This window comes from Lissotriton helveticus, chromosome 7 (assembly GCF_964261635.1).
Source record: "Lissotriton helveticus chromosome 7, aLisHel1.1, whole genome shotgun sequence".
NCBI lineage: Eukaryota > Metazoa > Chordata > Amphibia > Caudata > Salamandridae > Lissotriton > Lissotriton helveticus.
This window is the reverse complement of record NC_136068.1, coordinates 1,681,958,457-1,681,982,688: the sequence shown is the minus strand read 5'-3', so window position 1 is coordinate 1,681,982,688 and position 24,232 is coordinate 1,681,958,457. Positions and strand designations below refer to the sequence as shown.

At 43.3% G+C, this 24,232-nt stretch overlaps 1 protein-coding gene across 1 annotated transcript in view; it reads left to right on the top strand.

Moving 5' to 3' along the window:
- The window catches only part of LOC144770658 (zonadhesin-like), a 44,728-nt gene extending 25,085 nt beyond the window's left edge, over positions 1-19,643 (top strand). Inside the window, exon 4 of the mRNA XM_078655367.1 lies at positions 17,279-19,643. Coding sequence (XP_078511493.1) covers positions 17,279-17,628 — 350 coding nt within the window. The 3' untranslated portion in view covers positions 17,629-19,643. The remainder of the gene's footprint in view (positions 1-17,278) is intronic.
- Positions 19,644-24,232: the final 4,589 nt, after the last annotated feature.

Genomic DNA, 24,232 nt, shown 5'->3' with positions numbered 1-24,232 from the left:
GCCCTGTTCCCATGATGCACTGGGCCAGGGACAGACTAATTTGCATACAGCCAGGTTCTGAAACTGGGATGGTGCAATGAGCTAAAAAACGGTGTTGGATCTAGCCCTGATCTTTTGACTGGGTGATAGTACTCTGCTTAATTCAGAGACTCTGTCCATCACCACCCCTTGTTGTAAATAATTTTGTCCACCCTAAGCGTGGAAGGGTATACTCAGATGTGAGTCCCTTGCTCATTGCACCATCAGGATTCAAGCAAGCCGGGCCGAAGACGGCTGTAATGCCAGAAACCGGTCCCCGGAAGCTTGTTTCCTTCCCAGTGTAAGAATTGGCTTTTGTAGTCTGGTCTGCCCTGTTCCCATGATGCACTGGGCCAGGGACAGACTAATTTGCATACAGCCAGGTTCTGAAACTGGGATGGTGCAATGAGCTAAAAAACGGTGTTGGATCTAGCCCTGATCTTTTGACTGGGTGAGAGTACTCTGCTTAATTCAGAGACTCTGTCCATCACCACCCCTTGTTGTAAATAATTTTGTCCACCCTAAGCGTGGAAGGGTATACTCAGATGTGAGTCCCTTGCTCATTGCACCATCAGGATTCAAGCAAGCCGGGCCGAAGACGGCTGTAATGCCAGAAACCGGTCCCCGGAAGCTTGTTTCCTTCCCAGTGTAAGAATTGGCTTTTGTAGTCTGGTCTGCCCTGTTCCCATGATGCACTGGGCCAGGGACAGACTAATTTGCATACAGCCAGGTTCTGAAACTGGGATGGTGCAATGAGCTAAAAAACGGTGTTGGATCTAGCCCTGATCTTTTGACTGGGTGAGAGTGCTCTGCTTAATTCAGAGACTCTGTCCATCACCACCCCTTGTTGTAAATAATTTTGTCCACCCTAAGCGTGGAAGGGTATACTCAGATGTGAGTCCCTTGCTCATTGCACCATCAGGATTCAAGCAAGCCGGGCCGAAGACGGCTGTAATGCCAGAAACCGGTCCCCGGAAGCTTGTTTCCTTCCCAGTGTAAGAATTGGCTTTTGTAGTCTGGTCTGCCCTGTTCCCATGATGCACTGGGCCAGGGACAGACTAATTTGCATACAGCCAGGTTCTGAAACTGGGATGGTGCAATGAGCTAAAAAACGGTGTTGGATCTAGCCCTGATCTTTTGACTGGGTGAGAGTACTCTGCTTAATTCAGAGACTCTGTCCATCACCACCCCTTGTTGTAAACAATACAACTTAGGCGACGAAGAAACCGGCAACTCTTAGTCTCGGGACGCCCGACACACAGTTCCTGTGTGTCGGGCGTCCCAAGAACTGTGGCTTTTCGTGACATGACCAGTCGGGCTTGTTTTTACACTGCGACTAAGTCTGATTTTGGAGACATATATTCTTGTGCAACCGTTTTGTCCTGAAGATGGTCCCAAGGATCTGCTAGACCAGCGGGGGACCTTTTGTTTTTCTTATTCTTCTGTTGTATGTGTTCCTTGCTGATTTTAAGCTTTTTTGGAGTTCCAAGGAGAGAGAGGATCTCCAAGCTCGTTCAGCTGATCTTAGAATGTGTCTTTCTGAGTTCAAGTTGTCATTGAACTAGGACTTGGATTCTTTAGTGGATATTTTCTTTTGTTGGAGGGGGTCGAACGAGTCAAAAGCTTCCACTATGGTGTAGAAGTCTGTGAGGTCATGGGTATCATCCATGTCAGCCTGAGGGATCAAAGTGATATTGAAGTGGTTAGCTAAGTCATTGAGGCTTATGTCTCGTAGATTTCTATTCCATTGTTGTATTTGTATGGTTGTACTCTATTCTGGGTCACCCTTAGATCAATGAGGAAGGTGATTCGATAATGGTTGATCCAATCACAGGGGCTAATGGATTCCAATGTGATGGTATCTCTCTTTCAGTTTATACAATCCAGGGTCTCGCCCTTGATGTGAGTTGGGCTGTCGCAGATTTGGATCAACTCATCGTCTGATATAAAAGACTTCAAGCTGTTCACTGCCTTGTCTTTCAGGTTGCTCCAGTGTGGGTTAAAGTCTCTGACGAAAATCTGGAAAACCTGAGAGATATCATTGGTTGTTATGATCTCCATGATTTGTTGGATGAACAGAAGATTGTCATCAGGAGGGTGATGGAAGGTGTGTGGCTTACAACTGAGCTTATTATTGTTGTTGATGTTGATGCCCAGATAATCACATTCAGGCAGGATGATTGTTTCTGCCTGAGACACTGCAAGAGTGTTGTGGAATATGGACGCTATTCCCCCACCAGATTTCTTGGATCTATTTAGTCAAATGATCTCATGACTAAGGGGGACTTGTAGGTCCATGATAGGGTGAGATGATCTGTTTAACCAAGTTTCTGTAAGGATAGCAATATCAAATTTGTATGTAAGGATGAGATCATAAATACCGTCTGGAATACTCCTGCCTTACTTTGCATAGACATAAAGCAATCCACCTCTTCTGAGCTCTCACTCCTAGTCTAAACCCCTGGCCACTTTCCCCTGCCCCTTGCTCTACTACTAGGGCCTTCTAGGAACATTTGAGTGTAATAGATGGTTGTTTTCAGCCTAGAATGACGCGCTTCTCTTTTAAGCATGTCTTTGTTTTTTCTTTCTGTCTCTTTTGAAAAGGTGTTGGGGGAGACTCTAAATATGCTGAAATGGTATTCTTCCACTTTTCCTATACTTGAAGGAAGTGGCCCGTTTAGGGTCACTCGGGTCACTAATGACCACCTCTAAGCCTTCCATTCCAAATAAAGAGTCAGTCAGAAAGTAGAGAATACAAACCAATAACTGTTTATTACATACACTCAGAGCGGTGCCCAGTCGCTAGGAGTGCTGCAGAGGGACTGAAATTGACAAGTATAGAGATACATTATGTATGTTTCATTACTGGGATAAAAGACGCCCATAGTGGAATTTTCCAAGCAGGTTCTGCTAAGCAATGGAAGATAAAAAAACTGTCTCAGCACTCGTATCTTGCACAAAGTCTCAAAATCTAAGGTTGTTCTAGCCGGGCCGGTTACCAGACAAGTGGGAGTAGGCCTCTAGTGAGAAAGATATGTGCTAATAGGAACAGTGTACTCATTACGGGAACAGGTCTACATGGCAAAAACGAAACTTAGACTATAACGTTTCTCAGACTTAAACTAATTTAGTTTTGAACTGCATAAAATGGTGCCTGCAAAGAAAATGGCACAGCGAATGCTAACTTACACTGGGCAATGCGCAAATATGAACATTTTTATTCTAACATACTCCATGGTCGCCTTACTATTATACTTGATGGAAGCAACGGATTTCACTGTCTTTGGTGCTGTCTGTTAGCATATTGTAGTGCTTTTGCCTTGTTGCGCCTTAGGTATAATGGCTCTTTGTGTAGTCTCTGTACGACAAAATCATCAATTAAGAAATGTTAAGTAAAAAATATATAGAATCAGATCAAGGGCACCAAAATGCTTAAACAGAACAATACAAGCAATAATAGAGATGTGTACACAAAAAAAACTGAATCAAACACTTCAAGGTTAGGCGTTTTGCTATGCCAATGCATTTCAATCTAATTGAAAGACCTTGCGTCCTACAGTTGATATGCATACAGTGATCACCATCATCCTATCATCCTAGAATGTTATCATTTTCACTCTCTGAAGGTGATCATGTTTTAGCAGTTAAGAAACTATTCTATTTTTACAAAAGACTCATGACATCCTAATTTCCCGTTCTCCAGAGAAAAGAAAAAAATAGCAGGATAAGAGGCTAAAAGACACAGAGGAAATGATCCATTTCATCAAAAGGTTGAGCACATCTGATTCACTCCGTTAAAACTTGCTATCTCTGTACAAACCTCTAATCGTTGCCTTAAGTTCTTTAGTTAACAGGCTAGCCAATCCTACATCACTAATTGTTTGGGAAGGAAGGCAGTTGGGATTGGGTACACTACTATTCAATACATACCAAACAAATAATCAATAATACATTTTGGTATGTATTGAATAGTAGTGTACCCCAAAAAATAATCAGAACGATTAATGTAATTCATCCTGAGGAACCAGAACCTTCTAATAGGGGACACAGTATTCCAAATGGTGCCTCTGGGTGACAATCACAACATAGCTAGGAAAGTAGGAAACATTTTCACTTTACATTGTTTCAGTCGCAATTTGAATATGATAAGACTTGTGTTCCACAAAGATATATGTTTCTTTACCACTGTCTTGCTAGAATGCTGCAATCACGGCGCTGAGCTTGTCTCAAACAAATTCACATACTGAATTCGAAATGTTTTTGATTTTTTTGTCACAAGGCTTTGTTCAGAAAATTCAGTCCTAGAATTTGAAATAGGACTAGTGCTTTTTCACTCCTGCTCTTTCCTTTGAATAAACCAATTCAAAATTGTGGCATCTGACTTCCTAGTTCCTGTTTCCACTCCATCTAGGTCAGTCTTCTCAACTATGTATAAAAGCAGGTAAAGACCTGCGCCCATGGTATCACACTTTCCCTTGTTTTCTCCATTCAATAATGCCATGCTTTTAAACTGCAGTCCACCTTCAGCAGAACTGCTCTCTAGAACAATGCACTTTGGGGATAAATGTATGTTCTGTAACCACAAACTGCTATTCATGTTCCACCTTATCATAACCTTTAAGGATTATTAACTAAGCCAATTAGGTGAAACCAGTTTAAGGGAGAAGCACATTAACCTAAAGCTGTCCGACCCAAAACAGGAGAAAGGCGGGGGGGGGGTAAGAATGAAAGAACCAGGTGTAAAAAAGGTTTTAGCATTGTGAATCCTCCTATTCGGTAAATCAGGGGGCTTTGAATGCCTAAACTCTTATTCAAATGTATTTTGGAGTCTATTAGGATGGCGGTCGGAAAACCTCCCCGACCGCCATAGTTGCGGTAAAAGACTCACAAGGACAAGGACAAGGGCAAGAACTGCGGCATAACCGCCAGCCCAATTAGGATGCTGTGTGGCGAAATCCGACCGCGGAGGTCGGATTCTGGCGATTCACATTGCAGCGGTCGCTGCTTCCAGAAGCAAGGCTGCGATGTTAAAAGGAGCATGTCCTGCATCTCCCTGCCATGGCACAGGAAAATGTAGGGGTACCATGGTTAGCACCCCAGTGCTCCCTCTCCCCCCATTTGGGGCCTGCAATGGTCCCCCGGAACATGTCTCCGCATGCCTTTCCATGGCGGTTCCATCTCTGCGGAAAGGCTGGCTACCGCCGGCATCATATTCGGGCCAGCGATGCTTGGCCTTGATCCGCCACAATTGTAGCGGTCCATCTCCGTCTGCCAGGCGAGCGGGCAGACTGCAACCGTCGGAAAAGTGGCGTCTGGAAAATCACACCGCTGTGGTCAGGACCGCGATGCTAATTAGATGCAAATGTAAATGTACAGGAATTTATATAGCGCAAAATCACCGAGTGGTTTCTAAGCGCTTGCTTAGGGAACCCGGCCTGGTATTCCCCTGTGAGATAACCCCAGCAGGGTATCCGCAAGGTGAAAGCCAGGCATCCCGCCGCGAGGGGCCGTTGTGGAGATTAAGCAAGCTATTGCCCAGAGTCGCAGAGTGTGAACCCGTGAATCGAGTAGGCACCGGAGCGAGAATTGTCGAGTCCATGGACATTTTAGGACTCAAGACCCCGCCGAGCCGGGAATTTAACCCTGGTCCCGAGCTGACCTCTGCTTCCAGGTCTGCCTCCTCTAACCAGTGAGCCACACTTCTCCACGACCGGCGGTTTTCTTGGTTTATGACCGCAGGCGGATGGCCGCTGCCTGTGCAGCGGTTGCCACCGCTGGTTCAGTGGCTGCTATCCGCCCTCCATCCTAATAGACCCCTAAGTCTATTAAACAATTTGGAAAACATTGTTTGGAGCGTCTTCAAAGCGTCCCTTTCAAGTGCTGATTCATTATGGCATGCATTAATATTGTGCCACCAAAATCCAGTGGCAAAACATTAATATTTTACCTACTACACAAATGTAGTGGTGATCCATTCGCAAAGTTGAAGGGGTCCACAGGTGAACAGTTACCTTTGTGAATGCTGACAAAAAGTCCATGGGACAATTGCTTACTCCCCAAAAATGTTCGTGATTTTTTTTTTTAACACATCCTTTTTTTCTTTAAGTAAAATCAGGTGTATCTAAAAACATATGATTGCTTTACTTAAAGGCAATCACTGATATAGTGGTATGCTGCCCCAGTAGGCCACCACCGCTGTTATGGCAAAGGATCATACTAGATCGAAATTTGCAACATACATCATCAGTGATTTGGATTTTAAAGAACCTATGTATTAGTCCATGATTACTGGTCATAAAACAACGGGCTGCAATTTGTTGCCCAAATTCTTTGTTCCAACTGCAGTTAGGAAAGTGAAGGAAGCTTCATGGTAAGTTGCTATACAGTGCTGGCTGTATACCAGAAGACTGAACCTGTTCAATCAGCACTTGATAGCTGACACTGATAAAATGCAGGAGTAGGGGCTCCTGTTGTACCTCCACACATCTTCATAGTGTCCCTGTCCCTTTTGAATGCCTTAACTTCTTGACATTTTTCCAATGAACACCTGTTCAGACCTGAGGTATTCGACAAACATCCAGAACTTCCAATGTGGATTGTTTTGTCATATAGGTGGCACCATTGGGGTCTATCATAAAAAAGCAATATTTAAAAATGTCAATAATACTGTGTGACCAAAATACTCCAAGTTGTTCATCTGTAGCCTCTGTTCATGTGAAACATGTTTATAATATTTTAAGTTGAAATCGAATTATTATATACTGTATTAATACTGTTCACAGTATTTATTTTGTTCTGGGTATTAATATGCTTTCAAGACCTAACACATTTAAATCTGCATTGGACTTCAAATTTTTCAAGCAGCCCATCTATCCGTTTTTTCAGTGGGCTACTTTAGGAGGTATGTGTATGCTCAGATATGAGTCCTGTAGTGTTCTGTGCGCTGTAGTCACAATCTATGCCTGATAAAACTGGATAATGTCAGTTATATCATGTGTTCCAGTAGTAGGAGACCATAAAGTTTTTTAGGATAGCCAGTAACGTTTTAGAAAAAGTTAGAGGTGACTTGTTTTTGTAATGCCCAGCTTAGTAATGGTGCCGTGAGCATAAATGACAAGAAATATGGCCGAGGGAGTAGCAGTGGCTTGTTTCAGCCCCCACTGTTTAGGTCTGGCTTGACAACTTTACCTATGTGCGAGCTCTCTTCTGTATAATACATGAAGAATAGACTTGGAGTCAGCCCCATTCGTCCTCCTGATTGTTTCAGGCAGAGTTTTAAAAATAGTAAGTCACATCTTCGATTCGGTCTTAGATTAGGTATGTGGAGTCCTGAAAAAAGTAACATGGAATCCCATACTGTCACATGGGATTCTGCTCCTACACAGAACTGTGCATAGAGACTTGGAACCTCAGTGAAGTAGGCTGTACCAAAACTCACCTTAGTATCCAAAATCCCCTACCAGACTCGCAATCAGTTTCTAGTTGGTTCTTCCATACCCCCAATGATTAGACAACCCAGAACATGGACTTAGAACACCTCAGGTAACGTGGAACACATGAACACTCTTTCGTTATACTATCATACCAGTCCAAAACGAGGAGTAAATGAAGACATGTGCAAGTTTGACTTATTTATTTCTAATGCTGTGTTCTCAAGCGCAGTATCTTAGGTAAAACAAGCAAACATATTATAAGCAACAAGGTTATCAGCATAGTTACTATTTCATAAAATACAAAGGGGGAAAGCATGTTAAAATGCTAAAGGGAAGAAGGCTAAATAGCACCTCAGTCTTACCCTCCCTTGCTAGTATATTATATTATATTATAGAAGGTCTCTTTGGGTTTTAGAAGGGCGGCCCCATAACTCTGGTCTCAGTAGAAAGGGATCACATAATCTTCTACACCAACTCTCTGCATGCGAATATTCATCAAGTATGTTTGCATGCTCTGCGCAGTGCATTATTAAACGCACCAAAAGCCTGAGTTATCCACAGCTGTATATGTGTTATGTCTAGGAGGTGCGCTGATCAGACCGAACAATAGCCACAGTGTTGAAATAACCTTGAAGGCCTCGGCACTCACTGTTCAGACATAGCTTACCAAACAAAGTTGATACAATATGAAAACATATTATTCTTGTGTGAAGCAAAATAATCTACTAGGCTCAAAGCATTAATAACAATATGTGCTGTGTTTAAAAGCAGCAGAGAGGAAAAATGGCGTTTAAACTTCTAATAAGCTCATGCTAACTTAACACACTGTAAAGGCAAAGCCTATCTCCATGACAATACTAAAGAGAAAAAATCTATGACATTCATGCTAACGCATTTAAACTGTGGTATCTCATAGTAAAGAGACTTGACGACCATTTAATACATTTTACTCGTGTCTATAATTTGATTCAGCTTGTATGATGTTTCGACTACTTATATATGTGTTCAAATTCACTTTTTATTGTGAGCCACGCCTTGGTACTACACACATGTGATTGCACATTTGAATTATGTTACTAAGTTATGTTAAAATGTAATATTGAGTAAAATAAGATACCTGAAAGTGTGCTAGAAAAATAGCCCTATTGAAGAAAGTGTGCCATCACAGTTTTTATGAAACACAGATCGTTTGAGATCAGCATAAGAAAAAGCGGGAGTGCATTACCTCCCTAGGTGCTTACACTGCAAACTGGCAAATTCTAGTATTTTCCTTTCTTTAGTGGGGAACAGTAAGATCTTCAGTGACCATAGACCAATTAGCATAAAAGGGTGGTAAGGTTGGACTGTATCTTGATTATAACTGGGGCCAACATAATAGAAGGGTGATGAACAAGGCAAATGGCTTTTAAAACAATTCTTCAGGTAGCTACTGAAGCTGAATTCTGAACAAAAAGAGATGAATGTGTCTCTGAAGGCCAAACAATTATCAGCGTGACCCCTTCCGACCAAATCTCATTGGAGCAACCAAAGATGAGGACAAGGGTCTTCTCAGTATCATACTTTAAGTCATTGTCTTACATATAGAAAGCCAGTGGTTTAAGACAGTTCTTGAATCGCTCATAATTCTGCTGCACTGGATCGACTAAGCAGATGATTAATTGAATGTCATCCATGTAGGTCATAAACAGGAAGCCATATGTCCTAATGAGGTGAGCCAGAGGCGTGATGTGGGTATCAACCAAGTTCTGCATCAAAGAAGGGATTTCTGTCAGGCACTAATTTAGCTCTCGAGTAAAAATATGAAATCTTCACAGGTTTGGTATGACCTTGATGCTAAGAGGTAATCCAGTAGACGTTAGGATTCATAATCTCAATACCATAAAGCTGGGACAATAAAATGTCATGGGAGATGTTGTCAAATGCGGTAGAGATATAAAGGAGAAACAAAACAGCTCTGCTGCCTTCCTCAAGCACCCAGTGTAGTTCATTCACTACTGATATCAAAGTTGATTTTAAAACAGTGGGATGGCCTAAAACTAGAATAATGTGTATCTAGTATGAAATTCCATTCAGGAAAATCAGTGATTATTAGTTTTACTTCTTTACTAGCGGAAACTACTGTATGTTTTCAGGACATTAACACTTGGGTGGCTAAAAAAGAGAAATTATAAATTACACTGATTCCAGGACAAAACTTGTCTAACCCCAGATTTAATATCAAATCCAAACATATTTCACAATGCAATTCTAATTTGGTGGATTGGATTCATTCTTTAGCAATACCACAAGTGAAAAAAGCAAACTGTGTTTGATTGGAGATAGAACAATCAACCTAATGTCTACTAATGCAAGATAATAAAACGGGATAACCTCTGAACGAGAGATCAAATCTGCTCAGGATTCACAGAGATGGAATATATCAGTATCCGGCAAGCAGTCAACTGTATGGAAGATCTCCTTAGTAACAATTAGGATGAGGACATTTATTTTCAATACAGGTCCCCTATGGTGATTCTAATATTAATGTTATAGTTCTGAAGGGACACTAAACACCTATGCTTTAAAGTTACATTTTAGTACCTACTCAAACTAAACTTTAGTCTTTTTTTACATTCAAAAATAGTGGCCACAAGTTTCATAGAAAACCTGGGTGCTAAATGAAGAGAACATGTACTGTGGATTGGCTTTACCAAAGAGATTCAGGGGCATATTATCAAGCCCAATTTTGCCGCTTTAGCGACCGTTTTCGGCCGAAAAGTAGCGTTTTATATATCGCTCTATTATCAAGAACACGCTAACGCATGTTTCCTCGAGGTAGCTCCCGTCTTTTCTCCACTTTGCATGTCAGCGATATTTATCGCTAATTACATGCAAAGTGGGCGTTCTTCACTAAAATAACATGAATACTGTCGCTAACACAACTTCCCTCTATTATCAATCTGGTCCCGGACCCGCATAGCAATAACAAAAGGTGAGCTAACCGCAATTATCGCTGGATACTAATGCCTGTCTAAAACCTGACTTACCCATCTTGTCAATGAGAGGTGGATTGTCAGGCTGAGTCTGCACTTGCCTATCAGCAAGCTTGGCAATAGCGCAGTGGAAATAGTGCTTGTTTTCTCGCACTATTGGTGGATCTCGCCGCTATCGCTGGATTTTGCATTGCCTCTGAGATAAGCGTTGATAATAACGTGCTATCTCGGAGATGAAATTCAGCGATAAGAAACGATTAAAAAAACAGCGCTAAGCGCGCTATGCGATAATTATTGCAAATCGTTGATAATATGTCCCTCAGTCAGTCATGCTTTAAGAGTGATGTTCAAAGCCTGCATTTATGTATGATGTGGGATAGAGAAGAATCAGTCAAGAGCGTGGCAGACAGAATCAAGATAAATTGTTCACTCAGGCTCTGGTAAATATAGTCTGCTGTTGAGATGCAGTCTTACCCCTAGATTCATCAAAGTCCAGTTTTGCGAGTCTATAATAGCGATTAATAAGGAATCGCTATTACAGACTTGCAAAACAGGATTCATGTACAAATCGCACTTTATTGTGCGATTCCTACAGCTTCCTTATTTGCGATTAGCTAATTGCTAATCGCAAATAAGGAATAACTCCCCATTCATTCCTATGGGCCTAAGGGCCCATAGAATGAATGGGAAGACATATCAAAGTGCGAATCGCTATTAGCGATTTGCATTTTGAGTCTGCGATTTCAAGGGTGCAGGAGTGTCCAAAGGCCACCCTGTTGCACCCCTGAAATGATATTGGACGCTGGTGGTATGCACACACATGTCCCAAGGACATTTTGGATATTTGGATATTTGGAAGGGTATTTCTAGAGCGTTCGCTCCGAAGGGAGCATCTTGGCGCTGTAAATCCTAAGACCAGATCGCAAAGAGAGGGAGGGGGGGGCTAGATGGCTGCTTTAGTCCAGTCGTCAGAGAGATTAAAAATCCACGTCTTGAGGAGCTTCCTAAAAGGCTTCTCAAGCGTCTGTAGTCTGAGGTGCCTTGGCATGCTGTTCAAGGCTCTAATAGCCAGGGTGCTGAGCGTTTTTCCACCTTTAGACTTCAGATTGAATTTGGTGGGGGTCATGAGATTTTCTTGTGAGGATCTGAGGGAGCGGCCCGGAGTGTAATGAGGGAAGCGTCTAGTCAAGTACGACGGACCGGATTTGTTGAAGGCTCGGAAGGCTACAGTGAGAATTTTGAAGAGTATTCTCTTGTGCAAGGGGAGCCAATGCAAGGATTTAAGAGCGGTGGAAATTGAGGATTTGCGTGGAAGTTTAAGGACAAGACGGGCAGCAGTGTGCAGAACACTTTGAAGTTTCGAACGGGTGAACTTTTTGGTCCCTGCCAGGAGGCCATTACAGTAGTCTACTCGAGAGAGTATAAGGGCTACCGCAATAGTTTTTCTGGAGTCAAGCGGGAGGAAATCAAAGAACTTTCTCAGGGATTTAATAATGCCGAAGCATTTTCCTGCTACGGTCGAGACGTGGAGATCGAAAGAGAGTTCGGAATCAAAAATGACCCCGAGGTTTCTGGCCGATGGAACTGTTTGCGGTGGAGCAGCAGAATTGTCAGGCCACCACAGGGCAGGGCAGAAAGAGGCATTCTTTCCAATAGGCAAGATTTCGGTTTTATTCGAGTTGCAGCGGAGGTGGTTAGCGTCCATCCATTGGAAGACTGCTGTTAGGCAGTGTTTCAGATTGAGTTCTGCCGTGTTGGAATTTTCGTCAAGGGGGATGATAAGCTGAGTATCGTCGGCATAAGAAGTGACGGTTAGGCCGAACGATTCTATAAGGGTAAGCAGAGGGATGAGATAAATATTGAATAGGAGGGGACTTAGGATGGAGCCCTGGGGAACTCCGAAGGACACCTTTTTCTCATTCGATTTGAAAGGGCCGAGTGAGACAGTTTGATACCTATCGCTGAGGAAAGAACTAATCCAGGATAGGGCAGAGTTGGTAACGCCAATGTCCATAAGTCTATTAATCAGAATGGAGAGGGAAATGGTATCGAATGCTGCCGTGAGATCAAGAAGGATCAGAATGGCCTTCTTCCTTTGATCTTGAAGGGTTTTGATGGTGTCGGTCAGTTCGATCAGGGCGGTTTCGGTTGAGTGTTTAGACCGGAAACCGGATTGCTGGGGGTGAAGTAGATTATGGGAATCAAGAAAGGTCTTGAGCTCCTTGTGGACTAACTGTTCAGTTATTTTACCCAGTGCAGGTAGCAGGGTAATGGGACGGAGGTTGGTCAAATCTGAAGGGGGTTTGTTCGCCTTTTTCATGAGAGGCTTAACCACACCTTTTTTCCAAGAGAGGGGAACAGAGCAAGTTTTGAGGGAGAGATTGACTATTTCATTGATGATGGGGTTAACTTCATCAATGATGAGGTGGAGGATTTTAGGGGGACAAGGGTCAGACGGGGAGCCAGATTTGCATGAAAGGATTGCTTCTCTGGTCTGAGTCAGAGTCACCGGGGTAAAGTTTTTGAGACTGTTAGCAATCAGGCGTGATTGGTCCAGATCCGAGAGTGAGTAAACAGGGGGGGGAGGGGGGAAGTTTTTGTGGATGGAGGTGATTTTGTCATCGAAGTAGTCGGAAATCTTGTCACATAGCTCTTGAGAAGAGGGGATTTCCGGTTGGAGAACTTTTGGATTGGTGAAAGATTTTACTATGGTAAAAAGGGTTTTTTGCTTTTGACTGGCATCCTTAATGGCGTTAACATAATAAGTTCTTTTAGCTGATTTAATGGTTGAGAGATAATTTTTCCTCTGTAGAATGTAATTACTACGATCACCATTATTGTAGGTTCTGCGCCATTTACGTTCCGCTTTCCTGCAGAGTAGGTGTGCGGCTGTTAGGTCAGGCGTGTACCAGGGAGCTTTGATTTTCGTTTTCTTCAAAGTATTATCTTGATTATGGGGTGGACATCGTTTTGAGATTTCTTGAGAGAGCCAGTTATTGAGACAAACTGCATCTTTATCGATGTTACCAGAGGGGGAGGGGGCATTGGTGGGGGAGAAGGCATGAAGAATAAGATTTTTCTGGACAGTTTTCCAATTAATGGAGTGAGTGGGTTGGCGAATGCGTTTTTTGCAGGTAGAAAGGTGACGGCTGGAGATATGAAAGGGGATCAGACAGTGATCAGTCCAAATCTGGGGAATGGGGGACAAGGTGGAGAGGGGCGGGAAGTTGGAACAGACCCCATCCAAGGTATGGCCAAGGGAATGAGTGGGTAGCTTGACGCTTTGTTGCAGATTGAAGATATCCAATGTCTGCAGGAAGTTTCTGGTGAAGGGGTCGACTGAGGTCTCGAGGTGCAGGTTGAAGTCACCCAGGAGGGTAAAATGTGGGTAACGGAGTAGGAAGTGTCCGAGAGCATCGTTTAGAGAGTCAAGGAATTTAGCGGCATTGCCGGGTGGGCAGTAGATCAAGCCACCGGAGAAGGAGAGAGTTTGACTGAGTTTGATGGAGAAGCCTAGTCCCTCTGCATCAGTAAGGGGGTCGAGGCAGAAGGTGTGGCAGCTAAAGGTGTTCCTTAGGATAAATGCGACACCTCCTCCTCTACCTTTCTGTCTATCCTGTCTGTGGAAGGAGTAACCCAGGGGGAGGGCAACGGCTATATCTGGGTTACTGTCTACAGTGAGCCAGGTCTCAGTGATCATGAGACAATCCAGGTCATGGTCAATGATGAGGTCGTGTATATCCTGACTGTGTTTACACATCGACCTGGCGTTTATCAGACCACCTGTAAAGGGAGGTCGCGGGGTTTTAGGGGAGATTGGCTGCTCGGTGACGAAGTTGAGTGTCCAGCGACATTTGTAACAGAAGGTGGAACCGAATACTTTAGATAGATCAAGCTTGCAAGAGCAGCTGGATCTGCCTCGAAGTTGGCGGAGGTCGTTGGGAGCAAACCTGATGGTGGGAGGAATTTGTGCAGGGGTTCCTGCGCCTGGCGCGGTCTTGGCGCGGACGGGCGCAGACGGGCTTGCCTTAAGCGCGCCCTTGGCGCGCAAACGGCGCTCCCGCTGTGCTCGTCCGCTGCGCGTTCTATGCATGCACATTTTGTAGGAAGAGGGATGGGGCGTGGCCTAAAAAGGGGGCGGAGTCAGCGCGCACGCCGCTGGTGATGGCGGCTGCTGGCAGAGAGCAGAGAGGGGCGCGACCAGCTAGTGATCAGCTGTGCGCAAAGGTGAGTGCGAGCGCTAAGTTGTGCCTTGAAATTTTAAAAACACAGAGGATTTAGTGACACCACACAGAGCAACAAATGCAGATAAATGAGCAATTTTAAAACAAAAGAGTACCTCCAGCTCCCGGCTTCCGCCTCAGGACTGGGTCAAAGGTTTACTGGCTGCCGCTTGTGGTCAGCGGTTTAAGTACGGCGATCAGGGGGGCGTGGCCTAAAAAGGGGGCGGAGTCAGCGCGCACGCCGCTGGTGATGGCGGCTGCTGGCAGAGAGCAGAGAGGGGCGCGACCAGCTAGTGATCAGCTGTGCGCAAAGGTGAGTGCGAGCGCTAAGTTGTGCCTTGAAATTTTAAAAACACAGAGGATTTAGTGACACCACACAGAGCAACAAATGCAGATAAATGAGCAATTTTAAAACAAAAGAGTACCTCCAGCTCCCGGCTTCCGCCTCAGGACTGGGTCAAAGGTTTACTGGCTGCCGCTTGTGGTCAGCGGTTTAAGTACGGCGATCAGGGGGGCGTGGCCTAAAAAGGGGGCGGAGTCAGCGCGCACGCCGCTGGTGATGGCGGCTGCTGGCAGAGAGCAGAGAGGGGCGCGACCAGCTAGTGATCAGCTGTGCGCAAAGGTGAGTGCGAGCGCTAAGTTGTGCCTTGAAATTTTAAAACACAGAGGATCTAGTGACACCATACAGAGCAACAAATGCAGATAAATTAGCAATTTTAAAACAAAAGAGTACCTCCAGCTCCCGGCTTCCGCCTCAGGACTGGGTCAAAGGTTTACTGGCTGCCGCTTGTGGTCAGCGGTTTAAGTACGGCGATCAGGGGGGCGTGGCCTAAAAAGGGGGCGGAGTCAGCGCGCACACCGCTGGTGATGGCGGCTGCTGGCAGAGAGCAGAGAGGGGCGCGACCAGCTAGTGATCAGCTGTGCGCAAAGGTGAGTGCGAGCGCTAAGTTGTGCCTTGAAATTTTAAAAACACAGAGGATTTAGTGACACCACATAGAGCAACAAATGCAGATAAATGAGCAATTTTAAAACAAAAGAGTACCTTCAGCTCCCGGCTTCCGCCTCAGGACTGGGTCAAAGGTTTACAAAGGACATGTGTGTGTGTGTGACATTCAACTTAGAAAAATGCACTTAAGTGCATTTTTCTAAGTTTCCGCTATTTACCACGAGGTTTGAATTTGCGGTAAATAGCGGCAATTTTTACATGTTTCATGAATTTCATTTAAGGAATCTCAAATAGAGATTCCTTAAATGCAATTCCTTGCAAAATTGCGAATTCTATAATAGCGATTTTTGCATTTGGGATGATGAATCCCAAATGCAAAAATTGCGCTCGCAAAGGGCCAGATTCTCAGAATCTGGCCCTTTGCGAGCCGATTTTACGATGATGAATCTAGCTGTTAGTGTTGTGTTTTAGCAACCAATTGAAGTTAATCAGCTAGTAGACCAAGAAAGGGAAATGATAACCAACACTCGTAGGTTAGACAGTGAATACAAAATAAGCTATACTCGGTATAGCTTCTCATCAGTTGGCCTATAAAAAAAATAAGTCTATTCAAGAGTGGATAACATTTCTGTTAGCTCCTGCACAAATGATAAAGACATCAAAGCAGCCCATATTTTAGTAACCTGAGCTATTTAAAAAAAATAAAAATAAGAACAAATCCATATAGAACAATATGAGGGGAAACAGGGTGGGTTTCTTGGTCTACTACCCTTGAGGCTGCAACCATGATTCTCAAGTCCACATTTGTAAGTCAGCTACTACCTCATTTCACGTGTTGGTAACGGCACAATGGTTTTTGAGTAGAACTGCAGCTGCAAACCACTGAAGTATTGCACTCCAAGGTGAATTTGGGAAAGAATGATGCTATTGCTCCGCGTGCAAATTTATTGTAGTTCATAAGATCCCATATTCTGACTTTTGCAAATTGTAAAGCAGCTTTTGTACATTACAGAAACACATTTTGAAAACCAAGTGATACTGTTAGTTCAGTGGGTTTCCCATCGCAAAATCCTTTGCATCCGGCATGCTGTATGGTTTGAAATTAGAACATACATTTTGTCAATTTTGATGTGGATGTCCATGTTCAAAGAATGCCTGCGAAATGATGTGGGAAGATGCATTTCTCTCTTCAGTAGCACCTAGGAACCTGGGTCAAAGAGATTTAACATCAATGTACCATATGTGTTACATTTACTGTTATTAATGATATCACATGTTCAGAACAATAAAGAGCACTTCTGGGATTCCATTAATCCTGAATTTGGAAGAGATTTTGCTCCTAATGTTTCCATGATTTAAATTCATTTTTTTGGCCATGAGTGTGCAATATTTATGGACATTTCAGAGACAGTTACACCAACAGTAGAAAAAAAGACACAACTCACACAGTAAATGTTTTTTTTTTAAATCAGGCCCTAGTAGTTTGTCTCCATTGCCAGACGTGTGTGTATTACCATGCTCAGTTCATGGAATGAGCCAGCTTAAAACGAGGAATAATACTTTGAAGCACCACATCAGGTCTACAGAAGAATACAAGTAGGGTTGTGTTGTTGCAATTGTTGTTGTCTTGAAGGATTTCAATGTTTTTGTATGTGTTCCAATAACTTGTATTATCTTCTTCCACAGAATGCCGTGAGCACCAACATATGTCCGCATGTGGGGCTGGTTGTCAACAACCCTGTGAAAAGCGAAATGAGATTAAGCCATGTGTGATGATGTGCGTCCCTGGCTGTGTCTGTGATGAGGAGTACATTCTGGAGCATGAAGGTTCTCAAAACTGTGTTCGGAAACAGGATTGTGAATCCTGTCCAGAAAATACCTATTTCAGTCCCTGTGGCAAGCTATGCCAGAGAACGTGCCAGACCTACAAACAAGAAAAGATTGCCTGCGTCTTGAGTTGTAATCCTGGGTGTGTTTGTGTGAAAGGATTTGTCTTGCATAATGACAAGTGTATTCCCGAAAGTGAGTGTGAGTAGACAATATTCCCACTGAGAGCTCGGTTAGCGAAAGAAGGAAGCACATTACCCCTGATTTTTTAGGTTTCCAAGAGCAAAAGCCAAGCTGCACATCTAGCGCCTTATCTTTCAAGTTTATGTAGCCTGTCTAGCAGCTTCTTCTGCGCTCATAACTCCCTAGAGCTAGTGCGACCACTATCACCATACAGGGAATCGCTAGAGTCGGGCCCAAATTATGAGTGTCAGTCCTTTGAATGGGGTGCACTGTCTTATAGGCAAGGGTGTGGAAATTACAGAGTGTTGTATACTCCTTCTGGTTAAGAATTGCTATGCAATATCCATACAATTGGAAGTCAGTATTTAAAGCAGAGATTATGACATGAGTCTTGTTATTTTCCCTTGTTAGATTTTATTATGATTTTCTTGATGAAATCTGTAATGGAAAAATTGCGGTACTGTAGAAAAAAGCACACTCTGGACAAATACTTTATATGGTAATTGCCACACTGCCCACAATGCTGATTCCTGTGCAAACTTTGGATAGGTGGCCATGGGCAATGTTTAAACATTTCAACAGAATAGAGATTGCTCCCTCTATCATCTCCAGGCACCAAACTGTTGATAGCAATCCAGATGTACTGTAGTGGTTCCCTGCTAACAGTTTGCACCAATAGTGTTTTAATTGCTATTTGTTTTAATCAAGTTACTTGAATGGAATTTGCTTTTTATACTGACAGTTCGATTAATGTGAACCAATTCAATGCCCACTTGGACCCTAAATATCTCCCTGCACTCAATTTGGTTAGAGCCCCGATAAAAGTGTATTATTATCTTTGAAGTTTTTTATGTTTCAATGTGTTCTTCCAAACTCGACCCCATTCACTATTCTAACAATTTTATTGTATAGCTAAATAATTTGAATGCATTATGTTTAAAATAATCGCATATCAACTTTCTGAACTAATTGTAACAGTAAACAAATATGAGTTATCAAGATTTACAAGACTAACTTTAGCAATCAAAAGCTGATAATCAGGCTGTTTGCAACCCCTAAATCGGCTCTCAGCATGTGCCAACCCTATTTTGCGATTCAGTAACCTATTACTGACTTGCAAAATAGGGTTTGTGATTTGGTATTCGGATGAGGGTTGATTACAAGCAAGTCGCTTTTCATACGCAACCTTGCCCAATCAAGGGCATCCCTTTCTAATAGCCAGGCACATGGTCATGTATGAATCTTCTGCGACCGGAATGGGGTCGCAAAACATTCATATATTACTGACTCAGTGAAAGAGGTGATAAGCCATTTGTGAGCGGGAAGGGGTCCCCGAGACACACCTTCCTCTTTGTAATTTATGGGCACCAACATTCTTAAAGAGCCAGCAGTGGTCCCAGCGGCCACTGCCTGATCTTAAAAAAATTAAAAGTTAGCTTCTAATTTTTATTTTTGAAATGCATCCCGTTTTTCTTTGAGGAAAACGGGCTGCATTTGAAAAAAAATGCTTATTTAGAAATCAATCCCAGGCATGGTGATCTGCCTACCCCAGCTGCCCCATCCCTGTAATTACATGCCATTCTTAATGGGTCTCAAATTTTGACCTGTCTCATGAATATTGATGAGGCAGGTAAATTGCGGCCACATTGGGAATCGCTAAATGTTTCTGAGACACATTTCTACATTTTATTTTGTGAGTTTCTAATTTTAAGTCACAAAAAATCATAATTAGGGGCTCTCAAAATGATATGGTCATACATCTAGCCCTATAGTCCACTTCATTTTGCGAATCTCTACTTGCAAGTCTAAAAAAATTGCAAATAGGTACTCAGAAAATGTAATGTTTGTACATCTAGCTCTAGGTAACCATACAAACTTAACAATCTTGTTCACACGAGAATCTCTCCTAATGAGAAAAGAATATCAAAATCCACATTATTCCACTTTTGAATGTTCAAATGGAATGGGTTTATTATCAAAATTTGTAAACATTTGCTCTGCTTCAAAGCACTAACATCAATAAAGATTGCATATTAATCAAGATGTCTAAAATGTTCTTGTTGTAATGTTCCCCAGATTTAAATGAGTTTCTTGCAGCCATCAATAAAATAAGGTTTGCCCAGAAACTGCAGAGAAATGGGTCAGGTATTATGCAAGGGATATCATTACATCAGCAAAAAGATAATTTGTGTCGACGTTCCCCATATGTGGCATCTCTTGTTGTCATGCCCCAAGTAAAATTTAAGGGGCGTGGCCTGCTGGACAGCTCATCTGTGAACTCAGTGAGGCTCTGGGTGCATCGATGACACACAACCCAACTCTTCTGATTGGTGCACATGTTGAACTATTACTGTTGTTTGGAGAAGAGTGCACTGCCCTATGGCAAATAAAAAGGGCAGAATGGCACTATATCTGTTAGATATGGCAGATTCCTTTCGTTTTCCCCTGCGCTGGTGCTCAATGGGCTGCCGTGGGCCAATGCTGGCACCTTTTCACCATGGTGCACGAGTGCCTGCATTGAGGAGATGATTATTTTTGTGCAGGAAGGTTTCCCTTCCGGCACAAAAACTATTAGAAGAGGCTTTTTCCCCTTTCTATGTGTGCTGCCGAATGCAGCACGCAGAGAAAGAGGAAAAACTAGGAGAAATAAAGATATAACTCCTCGTTGTGTATGTATGTATGTATTTAGCAGATTTATAAAGCACAGGGATCACCCTCGAAGGGGTATCTCTGCGCTGCCGAAGAGCAAGAGTCAAACAGGCACAGACTAGCACAGCTTAGACTTTGAATAATTCCTTCTTCAGGAGTTTCCTGAAGGGGATGTGGCTGGGGCATTTGTTTAGGTCCTCCGGTAGGGTGATCCAGTATTTCGAAGCCAGATAGGCCACAGTTTTGCCTCCTGATTGTATTTTCCTAAAGCTTGGGACCACTTACAGCCCCTTGCCTTCCGACCTGAGACGACGATTTGGACAGTAAAGTTTGAACTTGTCTGCTAGATTGCTTGGGCTTGCACCATATAAAGCTTAATGGGCGAGACAACATAGCTTAAATTTAATTCTCTGGCGTATAGGGAGCCAATGGAGAAGTTTCAACAATGGTCCAGGGGAGGTGCAAGGTGCTTCTTTAAGGGCCAGGCATGCAGCCACATTCTAGACAATTTGCAATCTGCTAAGCAGTGAAAAGTTTGCAGCTACCAATAAAGCATTGCAGTAGTCCAGGTGACCAATAATCAGAGCCTGAATTAAGGTTCTGCATACAAAAAGGAGCAGCCATAAGAACACTCTATGCAGAAGGCTCAGCGTATGGTATAAGGTCCCTATGGTGGCCAAAATTTGATCCTTCATAGATAACTGTGCATCCAGCCGGACCCCTATATTTTTTGCCACAGAGGTTGGAGAGGGAGCAGGGCCCAGAACCGTTGGCCACCACTCAGGGGACCAGGCGGGTTGTGCAGTGCCAAATAGCAAAATTTCAGTTTTTCCCGCATTTCGTTGTAAGAAATGTTCTGTCATCCACTCTGATATGGCTAACATTCCCGTAGAAAAGCGCTGATCAACTAACTCCATGTCTTTGTCAAAGGACAGGAGTAGTTGCGTATAGTGCGCATAGGAGAATGGGGTAAAGCCATACTCCCGGATGACTTTAGCAAGGGGGACCACATAGATGTTAAACAGGGTCGGGCTCACACAGGAGCCCTGGGTCATCCCCTTAGTGAGCTTCAAGGTTTGGGATTGGAAAGGGCCTAGGTTGATGGTCTGAGAGGGCTGGTCTAAGAAGCTTACAAACCAGTCAAGAGCTTGTCCCTGCAGACCGGCCTCTCTGTCGCAATATCAGTTTCTGATGGGAGACGGTGTCATATGCTGCTATCAGATGCAACAGTACCAACAGCACTGCTTTATTATCTTCCAAGATAGAAGGGAGAAAACTGTTATTTATTCACAATGTTCTTAAAAAAAAAAATTTCACATTATATTCAAAAGCATGTGTGCCCCGGAAAAGGCGTGAGGGAATAGTAAAACAAAAGAGTGCAGAAATTATATGCAAGAAGTCAAAGGAGGATTGAGGGATAGGTGTGTACATCACTCATATATTACACATTAGTATCAACATAATCCACTGGGATGTATGTTGTTACAACGCATGCTATTACAACGCATGCCTTCACGACGCAAGTTTTACAACGCAAGTTGTTACAATGACTTGCGTTGGGGGGTGCTGGATAGTGAATAGTTTAATTTACTATTCCAACTCCAGTCCCCGTGGATGGTAGGGAAGGTGTTGGACAGTAAATTAAAACTTTTTCCTATCCTAGAGCGCCCCCCAGCGCAAGTCGTTGTAATGGCTTGCGTTGTAATGGTTGCGTCATAATGGTAGTGCGTTGTAACAGTTGCGTTGTAAAGGATGTTTCCCAATCCACTGGCTCTCTTTCAGCCAAAGAGAACAATACATGCTCTATAAGCTACACAATGATTCACAAAACCATGCTTCCAGTGCCTAAGTGGTTATTCATACAAATCTGTGCAAGCTGGTGTGAGGGGGGTAACAAGTGTCGACGTTTCGACCCCGTGGGTGTACTAGGTATCCGTAGACCTTAGAACCGACCGTGACCACTTCACCATGCGTCGTTGGCCTTTTGAGATCGAGCAGAGGATAGCTGGCTGACCTTCATGGCAGCTCTTACGCTGACCACTTCAGCGGCGTCCTGAGTTTACAACTGACTAACCCCCAAGATACAGGGTTGACTTTGAATTATCCCAAATCCTTCTTGTTCTCTCTATTCTGGAGCCGGCTGGCCCGGATTGAACGTTACCCTCCCATGGTAACCCTGCTCCACAACACCTCCCCAGTCCTGATGAAGACCCCATTCTAAGGTCTACAGATACCAAGTCAACCCACGGAGTCGAAACGTCGACACTTGTTACCCCCCTAAACCAGCTTGCGCAGATTTGTATGAATAACCACTTAGGCGCTGGAAGCATGGTTTTGTGAATTTTTGTGAAGCTTATAGAGCATGTATTATTCTCTTTGGCTGAAAGAGCACCAGTGGATTATGTCGATACTAATGTGTAATATATGATTGATGCACACACCTATCCCTCAATCCTCCTTTGACTTCTGGCATATAATTTCTGCACTCTTCTGTTTTACTTTTCCCTCACGCCTTCTCCGGGGCACAAATGCTTTTTAATATAATGTGAAAAAGAATTTTTTAAGAACATTGTGAATAAATACCAGTGTTTGCCCTTCTATTTTGCTTCAAGTAATCTATTGTCATATGTATATATATTTTTTCCTTGTGACCAAACTCACACTGTTCTGGGACTCCTTTTTTGCTGTACCACTTTCAACCCAGGTCCCAGTGACTTATCTAGGTATACCCTTCTTTCTGTAACGCGTTATTATCTTCCAAGGCCAGTTTGATATAATCAGTGACCCCGATGAGAGTTGTCTCTGTCAAATGGTTGGATCTGAACCCAGACCTCGAGGGATCAAAGATGCAGTTGCCATCAAGACAGTTAATTATTTTGGTATTAACATGACTCTCCGCCATCTTGCTCTTGAGTGGAAGGAGCGAGATGGGTCGGTAATTGGAGAGTACTTCGGCCGGCATCTGATCTTTTTTGTCATTAGGAAGCACTTGGGCGGCCTTCCAATCCTGAGGCAGACTACCCACACTTAAAGAGATGTTTAGGATCTCAGCAATAGGGGCGGCCAGGAGAGGGGCCAGGAGAGCATATTTGTGAGCGGGCATAACATCCAGAGGAGATCCAGAGTTAGCCATTTTTAACATGGCTTCCACCTGCGAGACCTGAATAGAATTACATTGATTCAGGCCTCCACCTAAGCTTTCAATCGGTTCATATACAGGATGAAAAGGCAGCACATTATCAGTGTTTTGGGAAAATTGAATGTAAATTAGGTTGATTTTGTCATCAAAGTACACCGCTATACTGTCTCACAGTTCCTGTGATGGGATAACCTGTTTGGCGCATGCAGTGGGATTGGTGAAGGAGTTCAGAACTTTATAGAGAACCTTTGATGAATTTCCTGCCTGATTTAGTTTAGTTATAATGTGAGCTTTACATGCTTTTTTCAAATTCTTATGGTAGGTGGAGAGGGACAGTTTAAATTTAACCCTTTCACTTTCTGGTTGAGATTTACGCCAAGATTTTTCTATTTACAACTAGATTTTTCACTGCCTAAGTCAACAGTGTACCAGTCTTCACTTTTTTTCCAAGAGTTACTAAGCTGGTATGTAACAGGAGCCAACCTATCTATCACCTCACTCAGGGTATCGCTAAAGGCCCTAAGCTTCCCGGTGACATTCATATATTCATTAAAAAGTGGTGGGACATATACTTTACTACAAGACTCAAACGCGACTTTATGCCAGAGCCTTTGAAAACTGTTCAGGGGACGTGCACTCACTAGGAGTTTAAGGCAGCTGTTCGTCCGAACAGGAATCATAAAGTGGTCTGACCACATCAACGGGCAGTCGGTATCAGCAACAATAAGGGAAGAATTAGTAAATATAATGTCCAGTGTGTGACCAGCTGAGTGTGTAGGCCCAGAATTGATCATATCTAAGCCTAGAGTGGACATGCGGCTAAGAAATTCACCACCTCTATA